Source organism: Heliangelus exortis, chromosome 3 (genome assembly GCF_036169615.1).
Source record: "Heliangelus exortis chromosome 3, bHelExo1.hap1, whole genome shotgun sequence".
Classification (NCBI taxonomy): domain Eukaryota; kingdom Metazoa; phylum Chordata; class Aves; order Apodiformes; family Trochilidae; genus Heliangelus; species Heliangelus exortis.
The window spans coordinates 108,431,866-108,442,845 of NC_092424.1; the positions used below are offsets into that span (position 1 = coordinate 108,431,866).

The 10,980-nt window shown below is 47.6% G+C and overlaps 1 protein-coding gene across 3 annotated transcripts in view; it reads left to right on the top strand.

Moving 5' to 3' along the window:
- Positions 1-9,507, top strand: part of TNFRSF21 (TNF receptor superfamily member 21) — a 37,028-nt gene extending 27,521 nt beyond the window's left edge. For all 3 annotated transcript variants that reach the window (XM_071742104.1, XM_071742105.1, XM_071742106.1), the window contains exons 5-7: positions 3,852-3,905; positions 7,212-7,431; positions 8,307-9,507. In XM_071742104.1, the coding sequence (XP_071598205.1) occupies positions 3,852-3,905; positions 7,212-7,431; positions 8,307-8,536 (504 nt within the window). In that variant the 3' untranslated portion in view covers positions 8,537-9,507. The remainder of the gene's footprint in view (positions 1-3,851; positions 3,906-7,211; positions 7,432-8,306) is intronic.
- The last annotated feature ends 1,473 nt before the right edge of the window (positions 9,508-10,980 follow it).

Consider the following 10,980-nt stretch of genomic DNA (forward strand, 5'->3'; position numbering starts at 1 on the left):
CATAGAATGGTTCGTGTTGGAAGGGACCTTAAAGATCATCTCATTCCAACCCCTGTGCCATGGGCAAGGACACTTCCTGCTAGACCAGGTTACTCCAAGCCCCATCCAATCTGATCTTGAACACTTCCAGGGAGGGGGCAGCCACAACTTCTCTGGGCAGCCTGTGTCAGTCTCACCACACTCACAGTGAAGAATTCCTAATACACATTCCTAATCTAAGCCTCCCCTCCTCCCCTCGTCCAGCCATTCCCCCTTGTCCAATCACTCTAATCCCTTGCAACAGGAAAGGTGCCCCAGTTTGATCCAAAGGATTGGGGCACCCTGTTGGTGGCAGCTTTGAGTACTGAACTGCACCTCTCCAGCATCCACCCCTGCAGAAGCAGTCTTGAATAAAAACCAAACCAAAAATCATAAGAACAGCTGAAAAACAGGTGAAAAAAATGTGTTACTGGGTGACATAGCTCTTCAACAGCAAGAACCCTGCCAGCCTCCCTCTGCCATCCCACCCACTGTTTCGTCCTTGTCCCAAATCCTTTCTCCTGTCTTCACCCTGTGAAACCTGCAGAGGCAAAGCTGCTCTCTCCTGTACTCTCCTGTCACATTCCCCCAGCAACTTTCCAGGGTCCGAAATCCAAATATTTACCACCCTTGATAGGAACAGGGGATTTTATGGGAGTCTCTGGAGTGTTACAGTGCGTGGCTGCAACTTTTTCCTTCAAGCAGGGAGCAGCTCTGCTGGAGGCTCGCTGGCTTTTTTAGCTGTGGGGGATTATGCTGGTTTTGCAGCACACTGAATGAATTTAGGTTAAAACCAGATTAGCCCTCTGAATCTCTTTGCTAGGGGGTTTTTTTTTTGGTTTTTTTTTTTTTTGGTTCGTTGTTTCTTGGTGGGTTTGTTTTGTTTGTCTGGGGTTTTTTGGTTTTGTTTTTTTGGGTTGGTTTTTTTTTTTTTTTTTGTTTTTTTTTTTTTTTTGCAGCTGATACAGAAAATGTGGTGTACACAGCAGCAGCTGTGGGAAGGTATTTTTTTGGGGTGCATTTAACTCACAGGGCTCCTGTTAAAGGTTGGCCCAGGCCACCAGCACTTTTCCTCCTTCCAGGTTTTCAAACTCTTCCCCTGGGCAGTGGTGCGTGAGCCCAGGCAGTGGTGAGGAAGCACAGGCACACCCCAAAAAGTGGAGCTGACAGCAGCATGAATGAGGGTACTGGGGGGCAAGGGAAAGATTTTCACTGCCATCCCAGCAAATGCAGTTCTCCCTTTTGGGGTTAAAACCAGCAAAGTTCAGTGCAGCGCAGGCACTCGGTAATGGGATTTTTTTGGGGTGCATAACAGCATTTGGAAGACATTAAGGAGTTGTCTGTGCTGGCCTGGGGTGTTGCTGACATGGTTGGCCCTGTTTACTCCTGCAAGTGTCCTGCTGTGAGCAGTGGTTTAAGCTCTTTTCTTTTTATTTATGGCTCTGCTGGCCTCAGCTGAAATATTTCAGGGGATGGATGGGAGGGGAAGCAAGCAGCCTTGCTCGGGGCTCTCAGTAGCTCAGTAAAGCTACAAAACAAATAAATTGATAGGGAGATGGTGAAAATGGAGAGTGAGGAGCTGCAGTCCTGAGCCCAATGAGATTTAGGTCCATGGCTAATTGCATGCTCTGGATAATCCCATGAATCAGCAGATGTGTCAGAGCTGTGTCTGGTGTGAGGTTAAACTATGAGGTTTTTGGGGGGTGCCAGAGGACAAGAGGATGTGAAAGTAGCCCCATGTTCAGGCACGTGGCTGTGGCATTGCCTTTTGGCTCCTGTTCTTTGTCTTTTTGCAGGTCAAAACCCAGGGCTGGGCGTCAAGAGCCTGAAGCAGCGTTCCCCAAATCCATCCCCAGTAGCTCCTGCCCCATCCCCTTCATTTCCTCTTCTGGCAAAGCAGAACTGGGCTGGACTAATCAGCAATTAATTTTTCACTACGTTAGCCTCACACATTGGCAGAAGAATAAGGCTGAAGCTGTTGGGTGGATTTCCCAGGCAGGGGCTGCAGTCTGAGAGCATTTCCCAGCCTGGGAAAAAAAAGTTGCATGCAATGTTTCCTTCTGGACTTGCATTAGGTTTTATTTGAGGCAGAAAACTGTAGGATAAATTTGCCCAAGCCCAATGGAAGGTATCCTTAGTTGGGTTTTGTTGGAGTGTTTTTTGTCAGGTTTGCTCTAAACCTTGAGTTGGGTTTCAACCAGTAATACAAATATAGAGAAGGTAAACACAAGAAATAGAAAAATAATTTTCTAGTAGATGTAGTTACAATTGAGGTTTCCATTCTGTGATAACCACATCTCTTTGAGTCTGTGTATTTGCAGTATGTTGGGCTAAGAAGTATAGGGTCAAACTAGAAGATGGTGGAGTCAGAACAAACCAAACTTGATACTGACTTACTCAGCCTATAGTGGCATTTGGAAACTCTTCATCACAGCTTCATCAACTCTTATCATCATGGGCTGAGTTGAAAAGATGAGTGGGCAAATCCATAGAAAGGAGAAGGCCCAGAAATGGCTGGGGCTGGTGGGAAAGAGCTCTTTGCTCCATGGATGGTTGCATTTTGGTTTTTGCATTTAAACCCTTTCATTGCCCATCCTGGGTCATGTGAGGCTTGACTGGAGTAGCTCTTCTCTAGGGCTGCCTTGTGTTTAGGGACATGATGCTCTTAAAGGTCTTTTCCAACCAGAATGATTCTGTGCCACCAGCTCTACCACAGAGATGATGTGAAGTGTTCCTCTAAAACCTGACCAGGGAGGTAAAGGACATGGAGCTGAGCCAGGTGAAAGGTTTACCTCCTGCTCTGCAGCACCTGCAGACCATCCCCATGTGTCTCTGCCACCTCAATGAGACCTCATGGCCCAGTCAACACCAAAACCTTGGTGCTAAATTTATCCCCCACCCTGAGAGGGTGTGCAGTCACCCTCTGCTGAGGTTGCTTCTCTGAACCCAGCTCCCTGCTCAATCTTTTTTTTTTTTTTTTTTTTTTTTTTAATCAGCAGTGGTTGAGTCATGTTTGTGTTGGGGCAAGAAAACCTGACTCAAGCACAGCTGCACAAAGCCATTGGGCTGATGCAGCACCAAACCTGCCACTGGCTTTTCATTTCTGTCTGGTTGCTGCAGGAGGAATTACAGGGAAGTGCTGCCCATGGGAGGGGGTTTTGGATGCCCCTGGCTGCTCCTTCCTAATGCTGTGGTTTCTGTTTGTCCAAGTTGAGCTTTTATTGCACTACAGTAAAATGAAGGCAGAAAATGGGACCAACCTGTTCAAACAGAGCCGTTGGCAGCAGCTGTAAAAAGAAAACAAAACCTTGCCTCTGTCATCTTCTGCACCCATCCCTGTCTGTCCTCCTTTCTTCCTTTTAGGAGGGATCTTCAGACACCCTCTGCTGCTTAGAGCATCCTCTAGAGCAGATGCACCAAGATCCACAGGGATGTTGGTGCTTGAGCTGCACCCTAAAGGGAGCTTTTAGGATTATTATGGCTTGGTTTGGGATTTTTTCAGTGGTGGTATTTGGGTTTGCTTTGTTGTTTTGGATTGGGTTTTGGTTTTGGGGTTGTTTTTTTGTTGTTGTTTGGTTTTTTTGGGGGGTTTTTTTATTGGTTTTTTTTTGGTTTTTGTTTGTTTGTTTGTTTGTTTTTTGGCATTTCAAAACTATTGCTGCAGTGCTTAAAACAAAATTTAACAATAAATTGGCAGAGTGCCCCAGCTCAACTGCCTGGTGTCAGGAGGCTGCTGATGCATCAAAGCCACTGCAGCACCTTTGGATTTTCACGCTGGTCCTTGTGTCTGACCCTCTGCTTCTCTCTGTCTGTCTGTCTGTCTGTCTGTGCAGGTGCAGATGCAGCCCCAGTGGCAAGCTCAGGAGCCCTGCAACGACGATGGAAAGGTGAGGAACTCCGTGGCTCTGGAAAGGAAAAAGGCCTTCAGAGGAGGGTTTTTTTTATTTTTTTTTCCAGCCGGAGATCGGTTTCACTCGAGCACCGCCAGTCTTAAAAATAGGAATGGTCAAGGTGGTTTCAAGCAAATGAGTCATGGGCTATGAATAGTGTATTTTTACACCTATTCCACAGGCTTAACCTCGCAGCAACCTTTAGCTTTCCTTTAGCCTTTCAAAGCCCTTGTTCCCACTCACTTTCTTCCCTCGGTTTAAATATTAACAGGCATCCGAGCATCCTGTTTGCTTTGCCTCATAAGCTCACAACCATTCAGCTATTTGGAAAGCTTTGGGCTCCCAGGATGCCTACAGTCAAATAACCTCGGGTGATTTTATTTTTTTTTTTTTTTCTGTTTTTTTTCCCTCGCCTTGCTTTACCAGCTCTTTAATTAAACTCCAAATGACTTGCATGCTTCTGGGAAGGGTTTTTTTCCCCTCTGCTGGGAAGGAGAGCCAGGACAGCTGGCTGCTCCCTGGCCTCCCTGTAACTGCTCCTTGGCTGTCAGGCCCCTTTTTGGATTTCAGTTCGTGACTGGGTATTACATTGATAGCTGCACAGGGAAAAACAAACCCCTAACGTCTCTTTGGGGTTTGTGTGTGTTTGGTTTTTTGTTTGGTTTTTTTTTTTTTGGTTGTTTTGTTTTTTTTTTTTTGTTAGGAAATTGGAGCATGTTGCAATTTGGAAAGCATCCAGCTGCTGTTCTGGTCCTTCCCTTGCTTTTCCCCTGTTAATGGCAATAAGCTGATTCTCATCGATGAGCTGCAGTGGGAAGGGAATTTCAGAGTAGAAGGCAGATCCCTTTAATTAAAAATTAAAGCTGACTTTTATTTTTAACATGCCCATTGCGTAACGTTCTGAGCTAGAACAAATCCTCCCCTGTTTATTTTCAATGGGGGGAAAGAAACCAACCTTTTATTCTACTAGGAACAGGCTTCAATGTTAATTTAATGTGAACTAATGGGCGTCTCAGCAGCCATGTGATTTGTGGGTGGTGAATTCCTCGACACGGATGAGAAATGTGCAGGCACATCCATGCTGGCATGGAGGTGGCTCAGCAGCTCCCTGGCCCGCAGCCTTTCATCTGAATCTTGCATTTTAATCAAAAGTGTGTGAAAATGAATCGACTGGTCTTCTCCCTGTAGAAGGAGAAAACAGGGTTGTGGAATTTTGTTGGGAGAGTGAGTTGCGGGCAGACAGGGCTTGCAGATCTGTGCTGCTTTGGCAGTTCAAGCAAGGATGCAGAGTTTGGGAAGAAGTTAAATATTAGGTGATCCTTAGAGGAACCTGCCTGGAGGGGCATGGTGACCTCCAGAGGTACCCAGACTGCTAGCCAGAGATGTGGGGACACTGCCTCAAGGTTCTTGTCCCTGCAGGGAGTGGGAAGGAGATATATTCTGCTTGAGGTTTGCAACCCAAGGGGATACTGAGAGATGAAGGAGGGCAGATAACATTGCCTCCTGCCATGGAGGTAGGAGGGAGATGCAAGAAGGGTGATGCAGAACATGGTCAGGGTAGGAAGCAGGTTCCTGATGGCACCCAAGCCATGCTGCTTCCCAGCTCAGGATGTCCCAGCAGTGCTTGGTGCTCCCTGTATCTCTAGGAGCCTTTGGCTCAGATCAGGGTAGCAAAAAGCAAAGGCACTTGGGTGACACTGTGGTTAGTGCCAGCCTTTGCTTGTCCTTCCTGGCCCTGGACTTGAAGTCAGGCAGGATGGGTTATTCCATCACGCTTTAATGGGGTGCTCATGGGAACAAGGGTGAAACAGGGCAAACAAATGATTAACTCCAAGTGTTTCAGTGTAGCTGGTGAGAGGAGCAGTGCTGCAGTGGAGATCTCCAAGGGGTCTCACAGCTCTAGCTCTGCAGTCTCTCAGCTGGGTGGAGGCATCTTCCCCAGGGCTTAGTACTGGGACCACTCTGGTTTAACATGTTTATTAAGGATCTGGGTGAGGGGATAGAGAGCACCCTTAGTAAATTTGCAGGTGACACCCAGCTGGGTGGGAGTGTTGATGTGCCTGAGGGTAAGGAGGCTCTGCAAAGGGATCCAGACAGGTTTGATGGATGGGCTGAGGCCAACTGCTTGAGTTTCAATACGGTCAAATGTTGGTTCCTGCACTTTGGCCACAACAACCCCCAGCAGTGCTACAGGCTTGGGGAGAAGTGTCTGGAGAGCTGCCCAGCAGAGAGGGACCTGGGGGTGCTGATTGAGAGCTGGTTGGACATGAGCCAGCAGTGTGTACAGGTTGCCAGGAGGGCCAATAGCATCTTTGCCTGTATCAGGAAGAGTGTGGCCAACAGGACCAGGAGGTGACCTTGCCCTTGTACTCAGCCTTGGTGAGGCTGCACCTTGAGTACTGTTTGCAGTTTTGGAGCCTTAACTACAGAAAGGACATGGAGCTACTGGAGTGTGTCCAAAGGAGGGCACCAAAGCTGATAAAGGGTTTGGATCACAAGTGTTATGAGGAGCAGCTGAGGGAGATGGGGTTGTTTAGCCTGGAAGATGCTGAGGGGTGAGTTTGTTGCTCTCTACAGCTACAGAAACAAGATGGTAAAGAGGTGGGGATTGGTCTGTTCAATGAAGTTACAAGTGATGGGACAAGAGGTAATGGGTTCAAGTTGCACCAGGGTAGGTTTAGGTTGAATGTTAGCACGAGTTTCTTCACTGAAAGGGTTAAAGGCATTGGAACAGGCTGCCCAGGGCAATGGTGGAGTCACCATACCCAGAGGTATTTAAGAGTAGTATAGACATAGTGCTTGGGGATATAGCTTAGTTAATGTCCTGTCAGTATCAGGTTATAGTTGAACTTCATCTTGAAGGTCTTTTCCAACCAAGGTAATTCTGTGATTCTGTGAGGCCTGGAGCCAGGCTATGACTTGCCTTTAGCAAGTGATAGCTGTGGAGTAGGATTTTGAGGGAGCTTCAGGCTTTAATAACCTGAGAGTCAGAAGGAAAAGAAAGTTAAGATGCTTCTGGGGTTGCGTGTGCCATCTGGGTGCTGCAGCAGCTCCTACCGGGAGTGCAGGTTCCATTAACCCCTCCTGCCTTGTTGAGCACTGGTGGCTAAATGCCAGCCTGATGTCTACTCCAGGTCATTTTTGGTGCCTGTTCTGGGCCAGCAGTTCCCCAGGAAGAAGGAAACCACCCAAACTCAGGGCTTGCTCCCCAAGGATAAAGCCCAGGATGGTTTTGAGCAGAAGCCCGTTGCACAGCACCCACCCTCACCGCGTTCACTTTCCCTCTCTTTCTTCCCCAAAAAGGTGGAAGTTGAAAGGCTGGCAGTCCCAGCGAGCCCCAGCCCCCTCAGCCCTGCACCCACCCCCAGCCCCAAGCCCCCTGAGGCAGCCGTCCTCACCGTGGAGCCCTCTCCTTCAGAGAAGAAATGTTTCTTCGTTGATGAAGCGGAGCCCCTCCTGCGCTGTGATTCCACCTCCAGCGGCTCCTCTGCGCTCAGCCGGACAGGCTCTTTTATTACCAAAGGTACCAAAATCAACCTGGGGGCTTGGGGCTTGTTGGGGGATGCAAAGGGATGCCATGGTGTGTGCTCCTTGTGGTGGCACACGTGGCAGAGCTGCCCAGCATATTGTAAATACCTGGGAAAGCTGACTCTCCAGGATATGTTTATTGGATCCTCGTTCCAGGCAAGAATATCCTGTTAGCAAAGATGATACAGGTTTGGGAAAACAACTTCCTAAAGGCTTTTAACTCTTGGAAATGCTGGCAGAGAAGTTGTAGCATCCTTGAATGCTTGTTGGGGGGTTTCTCCTGAATTTTGGCTATTACTTTGTCCTGTGTGTTATTGCATGAGGTGAAACCAGGAAAACAAAGATTTTTATTTTTTTTTTGTTACTCCTGGTTCAGCTTGCTGCAGTGTGGGACTTGAGATGTAAATGACAATTAATCACCTCAGCTTTTATCAGGGAGCTTAATTTACTGCATTTAAATTGCTGTATTTAATCTTCAACTTTTGATGAAGGTGAAACATTATGCTCCATCAGTTTTCTGAATTTAAACTTGGGTGCAGAAATGAAGCTGACCCAATGAAAACAACCTGAAAGAACAGAATTAGAATTCTGCTTTTTTTGGCTCCCCTCCTGCCCTCTCTTTCCCACATTGGCCATTCAACATTTATAGGTAACGTGCTTGCTCCAGCAGGATTCTGGATTAGCTCTCTGGCTTCTCCATCGTCTCCCCTTCTCAACACTTATCATCTTCCTTGATTGTCCTGGTGACACATCCCTGTCCAGAGGTGGCACCAGAGGATGGACCCAAGTCTCCAAGGAGAACAAGCCCTGATTAGCAGGGGTTTCTTGAGGGGTTTTCTGACCACCCTCTCCTTTCCTTTCCTCCTACAGAAAAGAAGGACACCGTCCTGCGCCAGGTGCGCTTGGACCCTTGCGATCTGCAGCCGATCTTCGATGACATGCTGCACATCCTGAACCCCGAGGAGCTCCATGTCATAGAGGAGATCCCCCAAGCTGAAGACAAGCTGGACAGGCTGTTTGAGATCGCTGGAGTCAAGAGCCAGGAAGCCAGCCAGACCCTCCTGGACTCTGTCTATAGCCACCTCCCTGACTTACTGTAGGCACTGGGTCACCACCACGCACTCTCCGAATATCTGCTAGAGCTAGCTTGGCACTCCTTAAGATGACCGACAATACTCGGGCAGGTTTTGTTGTAGAATATATGGCCAGTATTTTTGTTGAGGTGTCCTTGGTTTCTGGAGGGGGGGCAGTTTGCCAGCGTTGCACCCCTCCACCTTAACTCTATCGCTCAGTCCGAGTCTTTGCACCCTTTGCCCCCTTCCCCGAGCCTCTTTCCTCCTTGTCCTCATTCCAATCAGATCAGTCGATGCACTTTAAAGAAAAATGCAGTTAACGAACTAAAAGACCATGAAATCTGGTGTAATATAACACATCGAATTGGGGATTGCTCTGTAACCCACTTCTTCATTCAAAGCTGTCTCTTGGAGTGACTTTCTCCCACCACCTCTCTTCGCCTCGGCGTGGTAAATGGCAAAAACACGCAAAAAAAAAAAAAATAAACCCCAATTGTTGCTGGTCACTGTCTCGCAGCTAAGCTTCCCACCTGAGCTGACTGGTTTTTTGTTGATTTTTTTTTTTTTAAATGTACTACTATATAGCTCCTATCCATTGCTGAGGTTTTACTAGCATGGTTATTTATTGTATGGTTTTCACCCGGACAATGCATCGCACTCCTATAAAGTAAAGCAGAAGCGCTTTAACTGCAAAGAGAAGGGGCAGTCCTACCAACTTGGAGGTGATGAAAAGGTCCTTTGCCTTCAGTCAAATATGAGGAGTTTATCTTGCCTTGCCTCTTACAGGAATGGTGGGGCCACAAAGGGAGCTTGTGCTGGACGTGGGGAGGCGAAAGCAGCCAAGGGTGGTCCTGCTCTCCTCGTGGTGTAGGACTTAAAACCACGCTATGCTTTTACACTCGTGTCTCTTGTTTTTTATACAGACGTGGCCAATAGGTTCTCCAGAGACCTTACCTGGTCTGAATAGCCTCTTCAAATCACACTTCACTTTTTATTAAGAGGAGAAAAAAAAAAAAAAAAAATGGAAGGGGGTGGGGTGGGGGGGAAAAAAAAAGCTGCATCGTAAGAAGTCTGTCTGATTATATTTGCAACTATTATGCTCCCGTAACAAACAGTCTGTACTACGCTCAATTTGAAGAAATCATTATATGAGGGTGGCACGTGCTGCCCTGTGGGAAGGGGTGGGAGTGGGGGAAGAGGGGAATGAATTGAAAAATTGCCTTCCAGTGTACTAATTTATTAATAAATACTAGGTGTTTGTTACTTGACATGATTCTGCGTTAAGCTCCTTAACACCTGCCTCTGCTTGGGGACACCTGGGTTGAAGCAGGGGATGCTCAGGATGTCTGTGGGGCGGTGAAGAGAGAGATTTTGGGATCTGAGGGTGGCAAAGGGGATTGTATTCTTTAGCTTCGAGGCCAAAATGTGTCTGCTTTCCTTTAACAACACTGCTTTGAGTCCCTGGAGCTCTCTGCAGCTGGGGGGCTCCGGGGGGGGATGCTTCCCCACAAGTCAGGTCCCTGAGCTGGGGAAGGGGGACTTGTATTGATCCCCATAGTGGTGAGCAGATGAGATGGCTCTTGGGTCTTCCAGGGCTGGTTTTTGCAAGCTCTGAAAAGAATTTGCAGGCACTTTGGAGGGGCTGAGGTATTAATTTTCCAGGATGCAGCTGCTGTGCTGAGTCACTCCCCAGCTACAGTCCTGCAGGCACAGTGCTTTGCTTGCCCTGTTACATTACCAGTGCCCTTAAAATCTTCACTTCCAAATAACTAATCTCTTGTTTTTCTGTCTATGAATGGAAACCTCAATTCGCAAATGCTTCTGGTTTATAATACTGTCATTTTGTATACTTGGCTCCAGAGTGCTTTCCCGCTGACCAGGGCACTGTGTTTTCTTTCTGGCTGGCATTGAAAATTGCCATTACTGGACTATACATAGGTACAGGATTCAAAGTGTTCAACCCATGGACGGATTAAATACATTGCAAAATAGCAAGAGCCTTTACCAGGAGTGCTGGGGTGGGGTTTCCCCTTGGTAGCAAAGCAGCATTGAGCTCTGGGTGGCTGCATCATGTCTTCAAATCATCACAAAGAAATAGCAAGTATGGCTCATGTGCCTGGCATGGACCAGGGTGCTGAAAGTGGTATTTTGAGGTGGAGCCCAGTAACACCCTGTTGGCAAGTGGGGGTTTTGTTTCTTTGTTTGTTTCTTTTTTAAAAACTGTGTTGGGAGCACTGGTGGCTGTTGTCAACCTGCCTGGGCAAGAGTTATCCCTAGAAGCTCAAGGGCCTCAATAGCTCAAGGCAAACCCAAACTGCAGGCTTCCAATTATCCCTACCAGGTTCTTGGAGTGAACCCAGGTGGGAAACTGAGGATTTGTCCTTTTCTGGTGGTCCAGGTGGTCCCAGCTAAACCCAAGGGTTGTAAATGCTGGAGCCATCAGAGCCATCCTCCCAGGCACTGCTGGCCTT